The sequence below is a fragment of the Chenopodium quinoa genome, unplaced genomic scaffold, assembly GCF_001683475.1.
Source record: "Chenopodium quinoa cultivar QQ74 unplaced genomic scaffold, ASM168347v1, whole genome shotgun sequence".
NCBI classification, from domain to species: domain Eukaryota; kingdom Viridiplantae; phylum Streptophyta; class Magnoliopsida; order Caryophyllales; family Amaranthaceae; genus Chenopodium; species Chenopodium quinoa.
The window spans coordinates 305373-319666 of record NW_018743175.1 but is presented as its reverse complement, the minus strand read 5'-3'; the positions used below and the strand labels follow the sequence as shown (position 1 = coordinate 319666).

General features: G+C 36.7%; 2 protein-coding genes across 2 annotated transcripts; both read left to right on the top strand.

The window, feature by feature from the left end:
* Positions 1 to 3458: 3458 nt before the first annotated feature.
* On the top strand, positions 3459 to 5005 carry LOC110732793 (protein MAIN-LIKE 1-like). The gene is made up of 2 exons (XM_021912799.1): positions 3459 to 4809; positions 4890 to 5005. Exons 1-2 carry the CDS (start codon positions 3459 to 3461, stop codon positions 5003 to 5005), a joined length of 1467 nt encoding a protein of 488 aa, XP_021768491.1.
* Positions 5006 to 9764: 4759 nt separating this feature from the next.
* On the top strand, positions 9765 to 13331 carry LOC110732268. Its single transcript, XM_021912183.1, has 4 exons — positions 9765 to 10286; positions 11095 to 11193; positions 11290 to 11399; positions 12965 to 13331. The coding sequence occupies exons 1-4, from the start codon at positions 9839 to 9841 to the stop codon at positions 13043 to 13045; spliced, it is 738 nt and encodes a 245-aa protein (XP_021767875.1). The 5' UTR covers positions 9765 to 9838; the 3' UTR covers positions 13046 to 13331.
* Positions 13332 to 14294: the final 963 nt, after the last annotated feature.

Below are 14294 nucleotides of genomic sequence, written 5' to 3'. Positions count from 1 at the left end.
GCTCGTTTATTACTAAGCTCGTTCATGAAACGCTCGTTTATCAACTCGTTTAATAAACGAGTCGTTCATGAAATGTTCACGAACATATAGTGTACTAAATGAATCGAGCTTGAACAGATTTTTGAACTCGCTTAAAAGATCGAGATCGTGCTCGAATTCGCCTAAGTTAAATGAACTTGAACATAAACAAGGTAGTACTCGGCTCGGCTCATTTACACCCCTAGACCCCTAGTTACTCGTTCCTTAAAAAAAATAAAAAAACATGTTACTCGTAATCTGTAGTAATACAGAATAGAGTGTTTGTGCGACTGTTTTATTTAGGTGTTGTTTGGTTAGAAGTAAAAGACGTGGGAAATTCCATTTTCTAGGAAATAGAATATGGGTATGTTGTTTGGTTGACACAAAATTATCAAATTGGGGGAAATAGAATTTCCAAGGGAAGTTTCAATTTCCATGGAACATGGGAATTTACTTACCAAGCTCCCTTTGGTAAGTCACATTTCCCACAATTATTGTGAGGCCTACTTGCATTATTAACTTTAATAATTTAGTCTCTTTCTTTCTCTCTCCAAATTAATTAACTTAAATAAAAAATAATCAAGCTAACTAATAAAAAAAAAATCCCGAGAAATTTGAGTTCCTATATTATCAACCAAACAAACTTTGGTCAATTCCTAGGAAAAGGGCTAGGGAAATTATTTCCTATGAAATATAATTTTCTATGGGTCAACCAAACAATACCTTATTACCTATGGAATTCTTGTTAATGGGAACGAACAATTAAAGAAGGGTATGACATTGCATGACACAGGACTAAATACTACTAGTAAAACACTTTCAATTTTTAGAGTGTTTCTGTAATTATTAGACTAAGTACTTATTTATGGAATTAGAAACTAATCACAATGTCTACCATTACAATATAAATCATAAAGTGTTTAAAAAAAATCATAAAGTTGTAATTTAATTTGTACATATAAAATATTAATATTCCTACGATAGCTCAGTTGGTAAGAGCTTTCCTCCCGGTTCCAGGTGATCTTGGGATCGATTCTCATCCCCGCCCCAGTGGCTCATATGAACAAAAAAAAAGTATGAAAAACTACTTATAAATAGTGTGAGGACAATTATATCCTTAAAATGTTTGTTTACCTATATGCCCCTATTAATATGATGTTAAATGCCTCTAAGCTTAATGATTAACTCTTATGAATAGATAAAATGTTTCTTTACTTATTTGCCCTCATTAACGTTAATTGTCTTTTTTTTTAATCTCTTAAGAATAGTGTATGGCCACTAAACACCTAAAAAATATTTGCATATTTTCCCGTGCCACACAACTGAGAAAACTCTCCAGAAATGGCTAGCTATAGTACGCACGTTAGCCACCCTAGTTTTATAAAAAAATTTAAACACGCTAAACTAACAATTTTATCCTACTATATTCAAATTTTATTGTAAATAAAATTTTAAATTAACTTTTTAATCCTACAACATCTATCTAAATCAATTAGTGTTTTGAAGACATCCTGTCGGTCTGACATGCTTCCAATAAAATGCTACTCCCTCTATTCTAAAATAACTGACACAATCAACTTTACACACATGTCGATGCATTAATTTGACTTTATTTTTATACAATTAAATATTAATAAAAATTATTTTAAAACTTATATCAAGAAACTTTATATTAATACCTATTTAACAACATATTTTATGATAAAATATATTTCTATAATGTTTGTAAAAAATTATGATCAAAGCTAAATAGATGAAAAAAAGTCCAACATTCTAGTCAGTTATTCTGAAACGGATAGAGTATTTTTATTTTTCACATGCATCAGTACATTTCACTTGGTTAAACGTCTCAAAACGGTTACTCGTATAACCAAACGCAGCCCAAACCTCTGTCCAGACGTTAGTCGTAACGGAAAAATAGAGGTGAGAAAAGCGCGAACCTCATATAATCAATCATATACAGTACTTAGTATGATATAAGCCACATCTCTCACTCCCTTTCTCTCTCCTCAAAATTTCATTCTCTCACTCGACATTCAGAAATTTATAAAAAATAATCTGAAATTTTTTTTTAAAAAAAGAAAAAAGAACATTTGAAAATGACACAAACACCAACGAACACCACCCATCCAAGGTTGAATCCGGCTATGGCGGACCGGCGACGCATAAGGCTAACATACGGTGGTCGTGGGGGCGGCATTAGTGGTGGCGAGCAGGTATGGTTGTGGTTGTAGTTGTTTGTAATTTGAAAAAAAAAAAAAAAAAAAAAAAAAAAAAAAAAAAAAAAACTGTTTCTGGAGACTTCTGCCGGAAAATTCAGGAAGTTTTGGGGAACTTCCGGAAATTTCAGGCGGATCTGGGTACTTTCGCCTGAAATTTCCGGAAGTTCCCCCAGACATCCGGATTTTTCAGGCGGAAGTCTGGGTTTTCCGAATTTTTTTAATTTTTTTTTTGTGTTTGTCGCGATTAATATGTGTTCAAATATGGTTTTTATTAAATTTGGAATTTTTTTTTTTCTCGTGATTATTGATATGTATTTTTTTTTAGTAATATAATTTTTTTTATTGTTATTGTTATGTATATGTTTTTTATTAATTTTGAATTTTTTTTTTTACTAATATAATTTTTTTTTTATTGTTATTGTTATGTATTTTTTCGTGATTAAAATTTTTAAAAAAATTGATTGAAATTATTATTGTTGTTGTTATTAGTATTATTACCATTGTTATTATTGTTGTTGTTGTTGTGTTGTAATGTTGCCAATTTTGTGGTTTATTATTGTTTTGAAATTATTAGTAGTGTGTTAGTAGTGTGTTGTTATTGTTAGTAATGTTGTTATTGGTTGTAGTAGTGTGTTGTAATGTTGTTAGTAGTATGTTGCCAATTTTGTGGTGTGTAATTTATAATATTATCATTGTTATTGTTAGTAATGTTGTTATTATTGTTTATTTGATTTGGTTTATTATTGTTTTAAAATTATTTTTTTTGAATTTGAATTATTGTTGTTCAACTGAATATCATAGTTATAATTGTAATTATTACTGATATTTGATTTTGTACTTATTTAATGTAGATTGAGGGTTCGGGTCCTCGTCATGCAGTATCAAGACGTTTGAATGCGTCTGTTAGGAGGGAGTCGGGTCGTTTGGTAAATACGGGGGCACCGTATCCTCATGAGCAGCAATATGGGTCTGCTAGTACTTGGTCAGGGGAGCATCAGTCGCAAGGGAGCCCCCCCCCCCCCCATGTACTCGTCGGGTGGAGTGTCGACATCTGACGAGGAGGACGATGAGCGGGCAAGTCAGGCTGATCGAGATGAAGAGTACGACCCTCATGATTATCATACGGTGCATAGGGGTCAGCATGGGAGATTTGTGAGTAGCAATCAAGCGAGTTAGCCTTCCACCAGCTTAGCAGAGACATGGGTAGTGCAGCAGCCGATGTTAGGTGCTCCTGAGGATGGTACTGTTATCCCCAGTTTTGGTGGTCACGTGGCTGCATATATTTGGGGCACGCAGGAGCGTAATGTTTTGCGCTGTTTGAGCAGGACACGGTTGTGTTATGCATTGGTTACCTGGCGAGGTCGTCTTGCACAGGAGCATCTGGAATTGATTAACGGTAGTGGTCTGTCTCACTTACCAAGGATCATGTTTAGGCGTTTTGACCGGCCGTTGATTTCTGCGTTTGTAGAGAGATGGCAGCCAGATACGAACACGTTTCATATGCCATTTAGGGAGATCACGATCATGCTGCACGATGTGTACCATATTCTTAGGCTTCGTATTGATGGTTCCATGGTTTCCACTTCTCCCAGCACGGACGTCATACGGGACGCGTGCTCGATTACCATGGACATGACTGTGGAAGAGCTGAACGAGAAGTGCGGTACAAAAACCGTTTGGCAGGGTAGTGGGGTGCTGACCGAGAGGATTATGGGCTTGACCTTGGAGGCGCAGAGGCCCTACGGTGTCCATTACGATGCGTATATGTGGTTAGTGCTGGGCGGATGTCTGTTTTTGGACAAGAGTGGGAACCGTACTCATCCGTCCTTCCTCAACGAGCTTGTTGTTCATGATCTTCCGATCAATGAGTACTCTTGGGGTTCAGCTGCTCTAGCATATCTGTATCGCCAGTTGGGTACGACATCAAGAAAAGATGTCGATTTAATCGCTGGTTGTCTCACGCTTCTGCAGGCGTGGATCTACGAGTACTTTCCGTGCTTCCGGCCTCAACAGGGTACCTTGACAAGGGAGCTTAGTATTCCTCGTGCGTCTGCTTGGGATGAGGGATCGGGATGCCCGAACAAGAGCATGGAGCGCCTCCTCGCCTTTCGTGCTAGATTGGATCAGCTGACTGACAATGAGGTTAACTGGCTACCGTACGGAGTTGATCCCGCACGACGCGTGCCAGCCACTCTATTTATTGGCTACATCCAGTACTGTAGCATCATTGAGCCATACATGCCTGATCAAGTGGTCCGACAGCTTGGATTCGTGCAGGACATTCCGCGGACCATTATTAGGCCTCAAAAGGCCAAGAGACCGACGAACTTGAAGATGTATCGGGTGGACTTTCCGACCGAGATGATATCTGTGATGTGGACTCGGTTTGTCCCTGGCTCGTCTTTTAGTGTTGTTTTAGGTGCCCTCACCAGACTCGGTGGTGGAGCTCCTACGGTCGCTCCTGGTTATATGCAGTGGCTCTACCGATTTTCTCATACTCGTCTTTCTCCTGGTGGGTCATCAGATGGGAGTAGCAGACTTCCTGAGAGGACTAACACGGACTATGTAAGTAGTTGTGTTTTATTATACTATAAATACCACTTAAACAAATTGTAATTAATATGTTGTTCTGTTATTCGCAATGGATAGGTCGGTCCTTGGAGATTCACCGAACATCACTGGATGAGTACCCCAGCATGTCGCGTGAAACAAGGGCAATGACTAAGCAGCTGATAGCTGACTGGAAGGCGATGATGGGGTTGTGAAGTACTTGTCTTTTAGTTTTATATTAGCTTATAGTGATTGTTTTACAGTACTTTGTATTCGGCATGTAATTTAACATCTGGAAACTTATTTAATATTTGGTTTTGCTGAAACTTTGTTTAATTGCTTTTATTGATTTATATTACATAGCTACAACTGTTACGAAATCGAAAAAAAAAACGAACAAAATAAAAAAAAATGAAGTCGAAATTTATGAAATTAGGAAAAAATTGCATAAAAATCGAAATAAATCGCAAAATTCTGGAAAAAAACTGGAAAAAATCGCAAAATTAATGAACAAAATGAAATCAGATAATAGAATAGATGAAAAAAAATCGCAAAAATCGAACAAAAGATCAAGGAAAAAATCGATGAAATTAACAAATATAATCGCATAAAAATCGAACAAGAAATCAGAAGATGTAGAATTCTAAAACAATTGATAAACTTACATATTTATCCAAAATTACCCAAACATTCATTAGCTTTAGTGTCCATTACAGTGCTTACATGGGTACAACTCTTCAACCTAAGTAAAAGTACATAAATGAGTTCACTGCCTAATTAATGCATCCCACATTTTCCGTCTAACTTCATATTGCTGATCCCATCCGTCGACACTTGGCTCGTGGTGCTCGGTCCACCATCCTGCAATCGGGGGAAGAGGTGAATTTTCAGCAAGATCAATACGGATGAAATGTGACCCCTCAACTGTAGCGATCACAAACTCTCGGGCGGGTGCCCTGACTGTGTTTCGTGCCCGCAACGGTAAGATCGTGAGGCATGGGTAGTAGCAGGTTGGTATGGTGCCTACACCTAGAATAATAACCCTTGCGTTGAACCAAGTAGAAATAGTAAATAAATCTTGAATTGCAACCATCCAATGACGTGAATCAACCGCCCCACCGTCCCATCGAATACGCTCCACATTCATCCGAACCCTTCCAATCCCGTAAATCCTTTCGTACAGGAATGGATAAGCGGCGACCTCATTTGCTATTGTTTCCCGAGCGTCAAACCATGCGCTTGATCACCGAAGAAGAAGTCGACCACACAACGAAAACCACAAATACCATCGCCAATGACATCCTTCCATGCCGTGATGTAAGGCAACATCGGTCCTGGAAGCAAGTGCCGATACCGGCTTTGGCTGACGTCACATGGATCTTCTACACAAAATTAATGTTTAGTTATTAGCACGGTAAATGATGAAATTCATGAAAATCACAATAGCCAATCGTACATGTTTGTCGTTCACCACGTTGAGTGTTTCGACGGTTGACATGTTCGAAATAAGAACGATCACGTCTTGTATCATTGTTCCTTCGTCGACCACGGACGTTGTGGTTTACATTCGGATCTCCAAGGTTTGAATGATCCGGATGCAGCTCCTCCTCAATGATGCGAGATACATTTCGAAGGATAGCAGGATCATTACCAATTACCTCATCCACCAGAGAACGAAAATGTGTAGCATCCTCGGTCGAGTCATTACCGAAAACCGGTACATCATCCTCATCACCGATAACCAAGGTCTTCTAGAACGGGTGAATTTGCCTGATATACAAGCCTGTCTCGGCAGCTAGCGAATCATATATCTGGCAGGCACAGGGCAAATCGTGGGTCACACGCATTGCACATCCACAACGCTCATACACCTGATAACTCAGCTCCCTCATCCTTCTTGTCTCGTCATCCATAACTTTTAAACAATGCTGGGACACCTTGTCGTTGATACGTGACAGTGGCAATTGTCGGTACTTATCACTAATCTTCGACCTAGACGCCTCCAAACCATTACGAATTGCAATGATCTAATTACCAATATGGCAATGTACTCGGACCCATACGGTATTCAAAGAACGTGCCGTTCATTAACATTACAAAAAAACCGTTATGATTTATAATTAAAATCACTAAAACGAAGTACATACATCAACTACAACATAAAAACAACGAACCTGTCGAAGATTCAAACCACATCTTCACGGCCGAATGTTGGCTCTCAACTCTGCAAGTGCTGGTGTTGCCAAAATGTAGAACTTGGTTTAATGTCCCAAAATTGGTTTTATGACAAAGCCATGTTCTCTCAACATAACTAATCACCGCCGGATAACTTGCCCACCGAGCTTTCATTGTATCTACAACAACATTATAATCCTCCTCGGTTGCAGCGTCCATGATACGCTTCCATTTTCCATTTTTGAAACTCGCATCGATCCTCTTGTTTTTGAACATATTAGTGACCCGAGCCTCCACATCTTTGTTAATGTGCCATCGACAAAGTAAATGCGGGGTCCCTGGAAACACTTCTCTCAATGCCGCACATAGCTCAAGCTCACGGTCTGTCAGAAATACCGACAGTTCCTTATCATACCCAATAAAACTCTCTCAGTCTCTGCAAAACCCAGCGATAGCTTGCCGTGCACTCGTTGCGCATGAACACATAATCGACGAGGAAATTCTGATTTGTCGGTGTCACACCAACTATCTCAAGGAATGCATCCCGTATCGGTTTGTCTTGTAAGTGAAATCCATACCAATCACATATGGGTACGTCCGTAGTATGTCTACCGTGACTGGGTGCACCATAAAGGCATTTTGTAGAACGTCGAGATCATCAGACATGACCCAGTAAAGATACTGACTATGTCTCGCCAAATGAAGAAATTGCTGACCAACTCCTCTCCCATCAGACATCTCCGTTCTCAAGTCATTCCGGCAGTTGTAAATGTGTCTGATGTTTGGATGATCATCAGGAAATTGCTCTACAATAGTCGCCATGATGTTACATGGTGCAACCTTGGACTTCGTCATGTCACGCATAACCTTCTTCGCATCCGAGCTCAACCCACTAATTTTACGATGACACTCCTGATACACAATCATTGGATGGTTATGGGTCCCAGTTGCATCATTTTTTGTTCGGATCTTCCAACTATCGGTGACAAACTCGTAGTATATCTTGATGTAGAAAGGACAACCATTAGCTTTGGTCTTTGTGTCCGTTCAAATAGCGCCCTCCAAATCTCTCGTCTTGCTCTTTCGTCCCCGCTCACATCTCAAATACCGATAAGGCCTCCAATCTCTAGTTTTGTTGTACGACGACTTAACCAAAATAAATTCAAGATTTATGGAAACAACATCCGCCCATTTCACTACATCTTCAAACGTTGGAAAATACGTGTTCGTCACAAAATGAGCACTATAATTCATACTGTCACAGCCGTCTTCAAATTCCGCATCCTATAAACATAAAAGAAAACAAACAAAACACTCCAATATTAGTATTTTAATTATAATATTAATAACAATATTTATAAAACAACAATAATAATAATAATTACAATATTAATAACAATATTTATAAAACAACAACAATCATAATAATAATAATAATAATAATAATCATCGTAATCACAATAATAATAATAATAATGATGATGATGATGATGATGATGATGATGATAATAATAATAATAATAGTAATAATAATAATAATAATAAAATAAAAAAATAAAAAAATAATAATAATAATAATAATAATAACATACAAAAAAAATAATGAAAAAGGCACATCCGCCCAAAACATCCAGAACATCCATGGAGGATCCGCCTAAGATTTCCGGATCCACCATGGAAGATCCGGAAATGGAGGATCCGGATTTTTTGGGCGGATGTGTCTTTTTCAAAAAAAAAAAAAAATTTCTACGACTTACAGATTCTTCCGAAGATGCCTCCGGTGTACAATCATCGTCTTCGTTCATCGTCCAAAACCCGTCGCTATTTTTTTCAAAAATTTAATATTTTTGGTGGTGGGCTCGGGAATTTTGGGCTCGGGATTTTTGTAAGGCAAGTGGTGGGTCAAAGTGCTCGGGAATAATATTAAAATGCTCGGAAAACTATGTGACAAAGTGGTGGAGCCTTATATAGCCCAAATTCACACAAGGGCAAAACGGTAACTTCACATTAAAATGGGAGCGTCGCCTTGTAAAATGGGAGCGACGAATAGCAATCCAGTTGAGTACCTACTAAGACACTGTTATGTGTTTGCAAATACATATCGAGTACCTAATAAGGCCATGTTTATTAATTCACCTTATTTTTACTTATTTTAGAAAAAATAAATTCTGAAATCGGAAAAATTAAGTTAAGTTTAGATTTTTGTATTATGTGCGGCTTTTTAACACTAAATATCTTTAATTTCGTAATGAAATTTTTTATAAAATTACATATTAATAAATTACTCATTATTTATTACGAATCTAACAATATCCATGTTAACTAAAAAAATGCGATTTGAACCCCTAATCACATGGAATGAATTCAACACATCTTACCATCTTAACTAGAAATAATTTATGATTTATTCATCCACATAAATGTATTTAAATATAGAAAGATGAATAACATTCAAATTAAAAACAAAAAAGACTCATATTACTCTTAATATTTTTTTTGATATTCACATTATATTCCAAATAATTAATACTAAAGTATTCAAATACTTTATTATAAAAATCTACTCAAAGTAAAATTTCGGACAACGCCCGAGTTACACACTAGTTAGACAATTAAATCATATCAAATTAGATCAATTATGACAAATTAGAATAAAAACCCTCAATTTTCACATTTACCAACTCGTCTTAGCTATGATAGCATTGTAAAAATTGGCTGGTAGTAGAGAATCTACTAATGAACAAAGAGATCATTCTAGACCTTACGCCTTACACCATCAAATAGGCTAATTTGCACCCACAAAAAACCCCAATTCAGGACTAATAAACCCATAAAATTCATAATTGTGGACTAAATTTAAATCCTCCCATTTTATGATTCGCGCAATTTGCCAACAACTGATAACTCAAATTTTCATCCACATACTAAATTTCAACCCTCAAACAAATTCTCCCTCTTTCTCTCTCCTATATATAATCCAGCTTTCTTCTGGGTTTTTGCAACAATTTCTCAAAGTGTTCATCTTTCAAGTTTTAAGCTCAACAATGGCTTCTTCTTCAACCATTTCTTTCTTAGCTGGTGCAACAACTACACCTGTATCAAATGGGTTAAGATATGGCCTACTTTCCCATGTCAAAAATTCAAGAGTTGTGTACAATGGCTTGAGAATGGAGGAGAGAGAAAATGAAGGGGTTTGTGCTGCTTCAATGGCGGTAGGAGTGAAATCAAGATTTGGGTCTCTTAGAGGAGGTGGTGGTGCTGTTTTGGATCGACCCAGTTTTGATCAGTCTCAATTTGACCCTTCAACCCAAGTTCAAGAAGGTAGTCTTTTCAATTTTGTTTGTGTTTCTTGATTTTTGCAATTTTTAAAAATTTGTACTCAATTGTTATTTGTATGATTTAATTCAAATAGGATTGTTTGTATGAAGTGTTAAACTGTCTGATACAAGAATTTGAGGTTATCTTGTTTGTTCGAGTTCGGGTTTGTCGGATTTAGGTTTGGTTATTACAACTGTTTCTTGTTTGAGTGAAAACCTGAATTAAGGATATGAAATTAATGGTTAAATATAATTATATAACTGAATTTTCAATTGGTATACTGATAAAATTACAAGTAATCTACTGTCTTGAATCATGAAGTGTTGCTTTATCCTTCATACAATCATACTAGTTGTTTACTGTTTGGATGCTTTTGACATAGCGTTCTTGGTTCTTGCAATTGTTCTGTGTGTATTTAGTTTGTTGTGTTTATTTTGTTGCTATGATATTTGTGTAATATAATCCAGTTGGGGTTCTTTGTGTGACTATCAGACTGTGTTGTGCAAGAAATAGCGTAATAAGGTTACCGGGTTTGTTTGAATTCGGGTTTGTTGAAGTTTGGTTAGGTTATTACTACTGTTGAGCTTGTTAGAGTGGAAAGTTTTGTGTGTAGGGATATGGAACGAATGGTTAATTTTACTGATCTTTCAATAGGTATGCTGATTAGATTTTAAGGAATCTATTGTCTTGAATCATGAAGTGTTGCTTTAGGAGCAGATATCCTACCCAGCATACTAGTTATATACTGTTTATATACATGCTGCCATGTTGCCGTAGTGTTCTTGGTGAATAGCTTGTTAAATTTTTGTAGGAGGAGACATTGGACGGGTAAAGGATAAGAAAGGTACTGGAAGTGGAGACAGTTACAGGGTTTTGCTGCTTGATGATGAGCGCCACACAGAAAAGCTTGGTGAGCGAAAGTTACATTCTGTACATGTTTGAATGCAACAGAAGTTATGATGATTATCGTTTTTGGTTCTAAGTTGTACCGTCTTTTTATGTTTAGTTTTGAAGGTATTACCCCAGGTTGTTCCATCAGTTACTCCAGACGATGCAAGAAGAATCTTCAGTGAATCACGACAAAATGGTGTTGCAGTGGTTATTGTGGCTGTGAAGGTATGCTAATATCTGTCTTTTGCTCCTAATCCTTCTGTTCAACAAATAAGATATTGGTGTCAGTATGTCACGTGTTCTTAGCTTTGTTATATGATACCCCATGCTCGAATATTGTTGGGCTGCTCATATTTGGGACCAAATTGTACTTGAATTGTATTATACTAGATCTTTTGGCTGATAGCATGCCTTTTCTGTTTCTCCAAATAACTTGAACTAGCACAATAGTTTGGAAATCAGATAGGTTTGATAATGTCTTCTAAACTGAAAAAATTTTGGTCTTTGGTTCAGATAAGTATTTAGCCCAGTTAAACAACTCAGAATCCACTTTTTAAGTTATTAGTGCAATATCAATTATATGTTTAGCCGAAGCAACTTTGTGGGAATAAGAGCTCTTTAAAGCCCTCTGAGGCATTGACCCTCTTAGTCTCTTACATTACAACACTAGACTGTGCAGTACACTTGCCTTGAGCAGCTTTTAAGTGTTCTTCATTGATACAGGGAATCCATTTGATATGAAATAGAATAGGAATATTTAAAGAGAGAAATGATTTTTCACCATTGATTTCAGCAAAGCCTTCCATGAGTATCTGAAGTAGTGTCTTGTAGTATCTTCCTCTTTAAGTAATGCTCAATTTGAAATTGAAGGACATGTTGTCGCACCTTTATAAATACTCTGAGTGTAGTTTGATCTTGACTATAATGAAACATGATAGAATTGCACCGGTACTGGGAAAATTATGAGTTACTTGAGCAGTTGAAAACTACAATTTCTCACTACAATAGATTACTTAGAGAAAACCTAGTCCATAAGTAAAAAATTATCTGAAGTTTTGAATTTAGGAATCAAGATTGTTCATTTTTGCAGGCTTGCAGCTAATAAAATGAGTACTGAAAAACCCTTGCTTGAAAGGCTGCTTCTTTTTTATAATGTCCTGTCAAAAATTAGTGTGCCACAGTTGTGATCTGAAGTTTCCCATAGTCTGTTTAGCTGTTTTATGATATTCAAGTCTTCTAGAAGCCTATAGTTATAGTGTTGCATAATGTATCCGATGCTTCCTAAAAAGACTTCGGGCATTAGCTAAAGAAAGTGAAAACCAACCAACTTCTTAGGTACACAAATGTTAAGCATGAGAATTTCAGTGACATTTAACTGAAATTAACCCACAGAATAAGACATTTGGTACAAAGAGTAGACTTTAGGTTCTATGTGGTATTAAGGGAAATGAACTCTTGATGCAGATGCTGCATTTATATTTTCTTTCACTCATCCAATAACTTAGCAATTGATTTAGGCAGTTGGCTGAAAAAATAGATATAGATTTTCTATGATGTAGCAGATGTCAAAACTTATTCAAATCATTGAACCACCAACCAATCTTTAATGATCTAAGTGCCAACTTGATACTATTTAGATTCTGCTTATGACTTTTTCTTGCTTCCGGGAGGGTGGTGGGTGGATTGTGCATCAGCCAGCTATTCCCTTATAGCCTGAACTGTCACGTCTGTCTGTGCTCTGTATAACAATTGAGTTGATAACATATTAACACACTTGTTTTGGTTGGCAGGAGCATGCTGAATTTTACTCTCAAATGATGATCCGAGGAGGTCTACAATCATCTATTGAACCAGAATCAAATACTGTATGAACTTAACTGGGAGTACTCGGAATTTTTGTAGTGGCTCATATCCGAGTGTATAGGAATGTAGAATTCATAAGAATAGCATATTTTTTGTAGCATATTATTCTTGTCACCTAGCAAGATATTTTTGTTGCTAATATTGACTTCAATATTGATAGTTGTGAAACCAGTGAAACTTTATGAAGAAATTTTTGTTCTTGTCAGTGACAATCTTGTATAAGACAGTTAAAATCAATTAATGTGTGACCATAGTGGGTTTTATATTATGAAGGTGACGACTTATTAGTTATTACCTCTTTTTCATTTGATAAAATTGGCTTATTACTCTTTTCGGAGTTTTAGGGAATAGTAACTTCTTGATGTCTAATAAGTTAATAAGAAGTTGGTATGTGCTTTCCAAAAAAAAAAAAAAAAAATTAGTATGTTATGATCTCGCCAAAGACTTGCACCAACAACGTAGATATGCTTAATTTTGCTACATTGATGTCTATGCATCGGATTGTGTTTTGATCTCGGTTGGTTTCTGAATGACTTACAATAGAATTATCCCTGTCAGAATCAAACTGAGCTATGAGTCTTATTGGAATCTTTGCTACTGTAGACTGTTACTATTGGTGGCTGTAGTACTTTTTGTTTGTTTACTGTGTGAACAAGAGTACGAGACCCTAACTTGACAAGTTGGTATCATTCAGCTAACTAGCCACTTAGCCAGGCAAGTGACGACAGGAGGGTAAATGAAGACAGGGTTCAGAAAATGTGAAATATATGATAGGCGGAACTGCGCAAGTATACATCAATAAAAAGAATAAATATTTGATGATAATGACCTATATTTTAGGACTTCCACCCCTCCCCCCCCCCCCTTCCCCCCCGAAAAGAAGTCATATTCCGTTCATAAAGTAATACGAAGTAGCTTGAACCTGTTCGACAACAATTTTTCAAGTAACTTCTACTTTTGTATGGGTAAATTGTCTATCATAGGTGAAAACCAGTGTTCGATGGATTATTATTCCGACTTAAGGGGTTAAAGACCTTGAAGTGTTCGGGGTCAAAAAATATTTTATTTTGTATGTAGCTTTTGAGGTAGATCTGGTTTTCTACCATATTAACAGTAGTGTGTTTGACTTCTATGATTTTCAGACATGTACTGGTAGTCTGGTACAACGAGCTTCTATAGGCGAATTTATAGAGAATCTAGTTTGTTTTGGTATTGAATCTTGTTTACTTTGATTTAAATACGATCAAATGGTGCAAT

What these genes read in the sequence shown, in the direction of transcription:
- LOC110732793 (XM_021912799.1), top strand. Translation starts at nt 3,459, where the DNA reads ATGTTAGGTGCTCCTGAGGATGGTACTGTTATCCCCAGTTTTGGTGGT. An exon ending in GACTAACACGGACTATGTAA is followed by an intron (nt 4,810 to 4,889) that starts GTAGTTGTGTTT and finishes CGCAATGGATAG; the next exon opens with GTCGGTCCTTGGAGATTCAC.
- LOC110732268 (XM_021912183.1), top strand. Translation starts at nt 9,839, where the DNA reads ATGATTCGCGCAATTTGCCAACAACTGATAACTCAAATTTTCATCCAC. An exon ending in GCGCCACACAGAAAAGCTTG is followed by an intron (nt 11,194 to 11,289) that starts GTGAGCGAAAGT and finishes TTTTATGTTTAG; the next exon opens with TTTTGAAGGTATTACCCCAG. An exon ending in TGGTTATTGTGGCTGTGAAG is followed by an intron (nt 11,400 to 12,964) that starts GTATGCTAATAT and finishes TTTGGTTGGCAG; the next exon opens with GAGCATGCTGAATTTTACTC.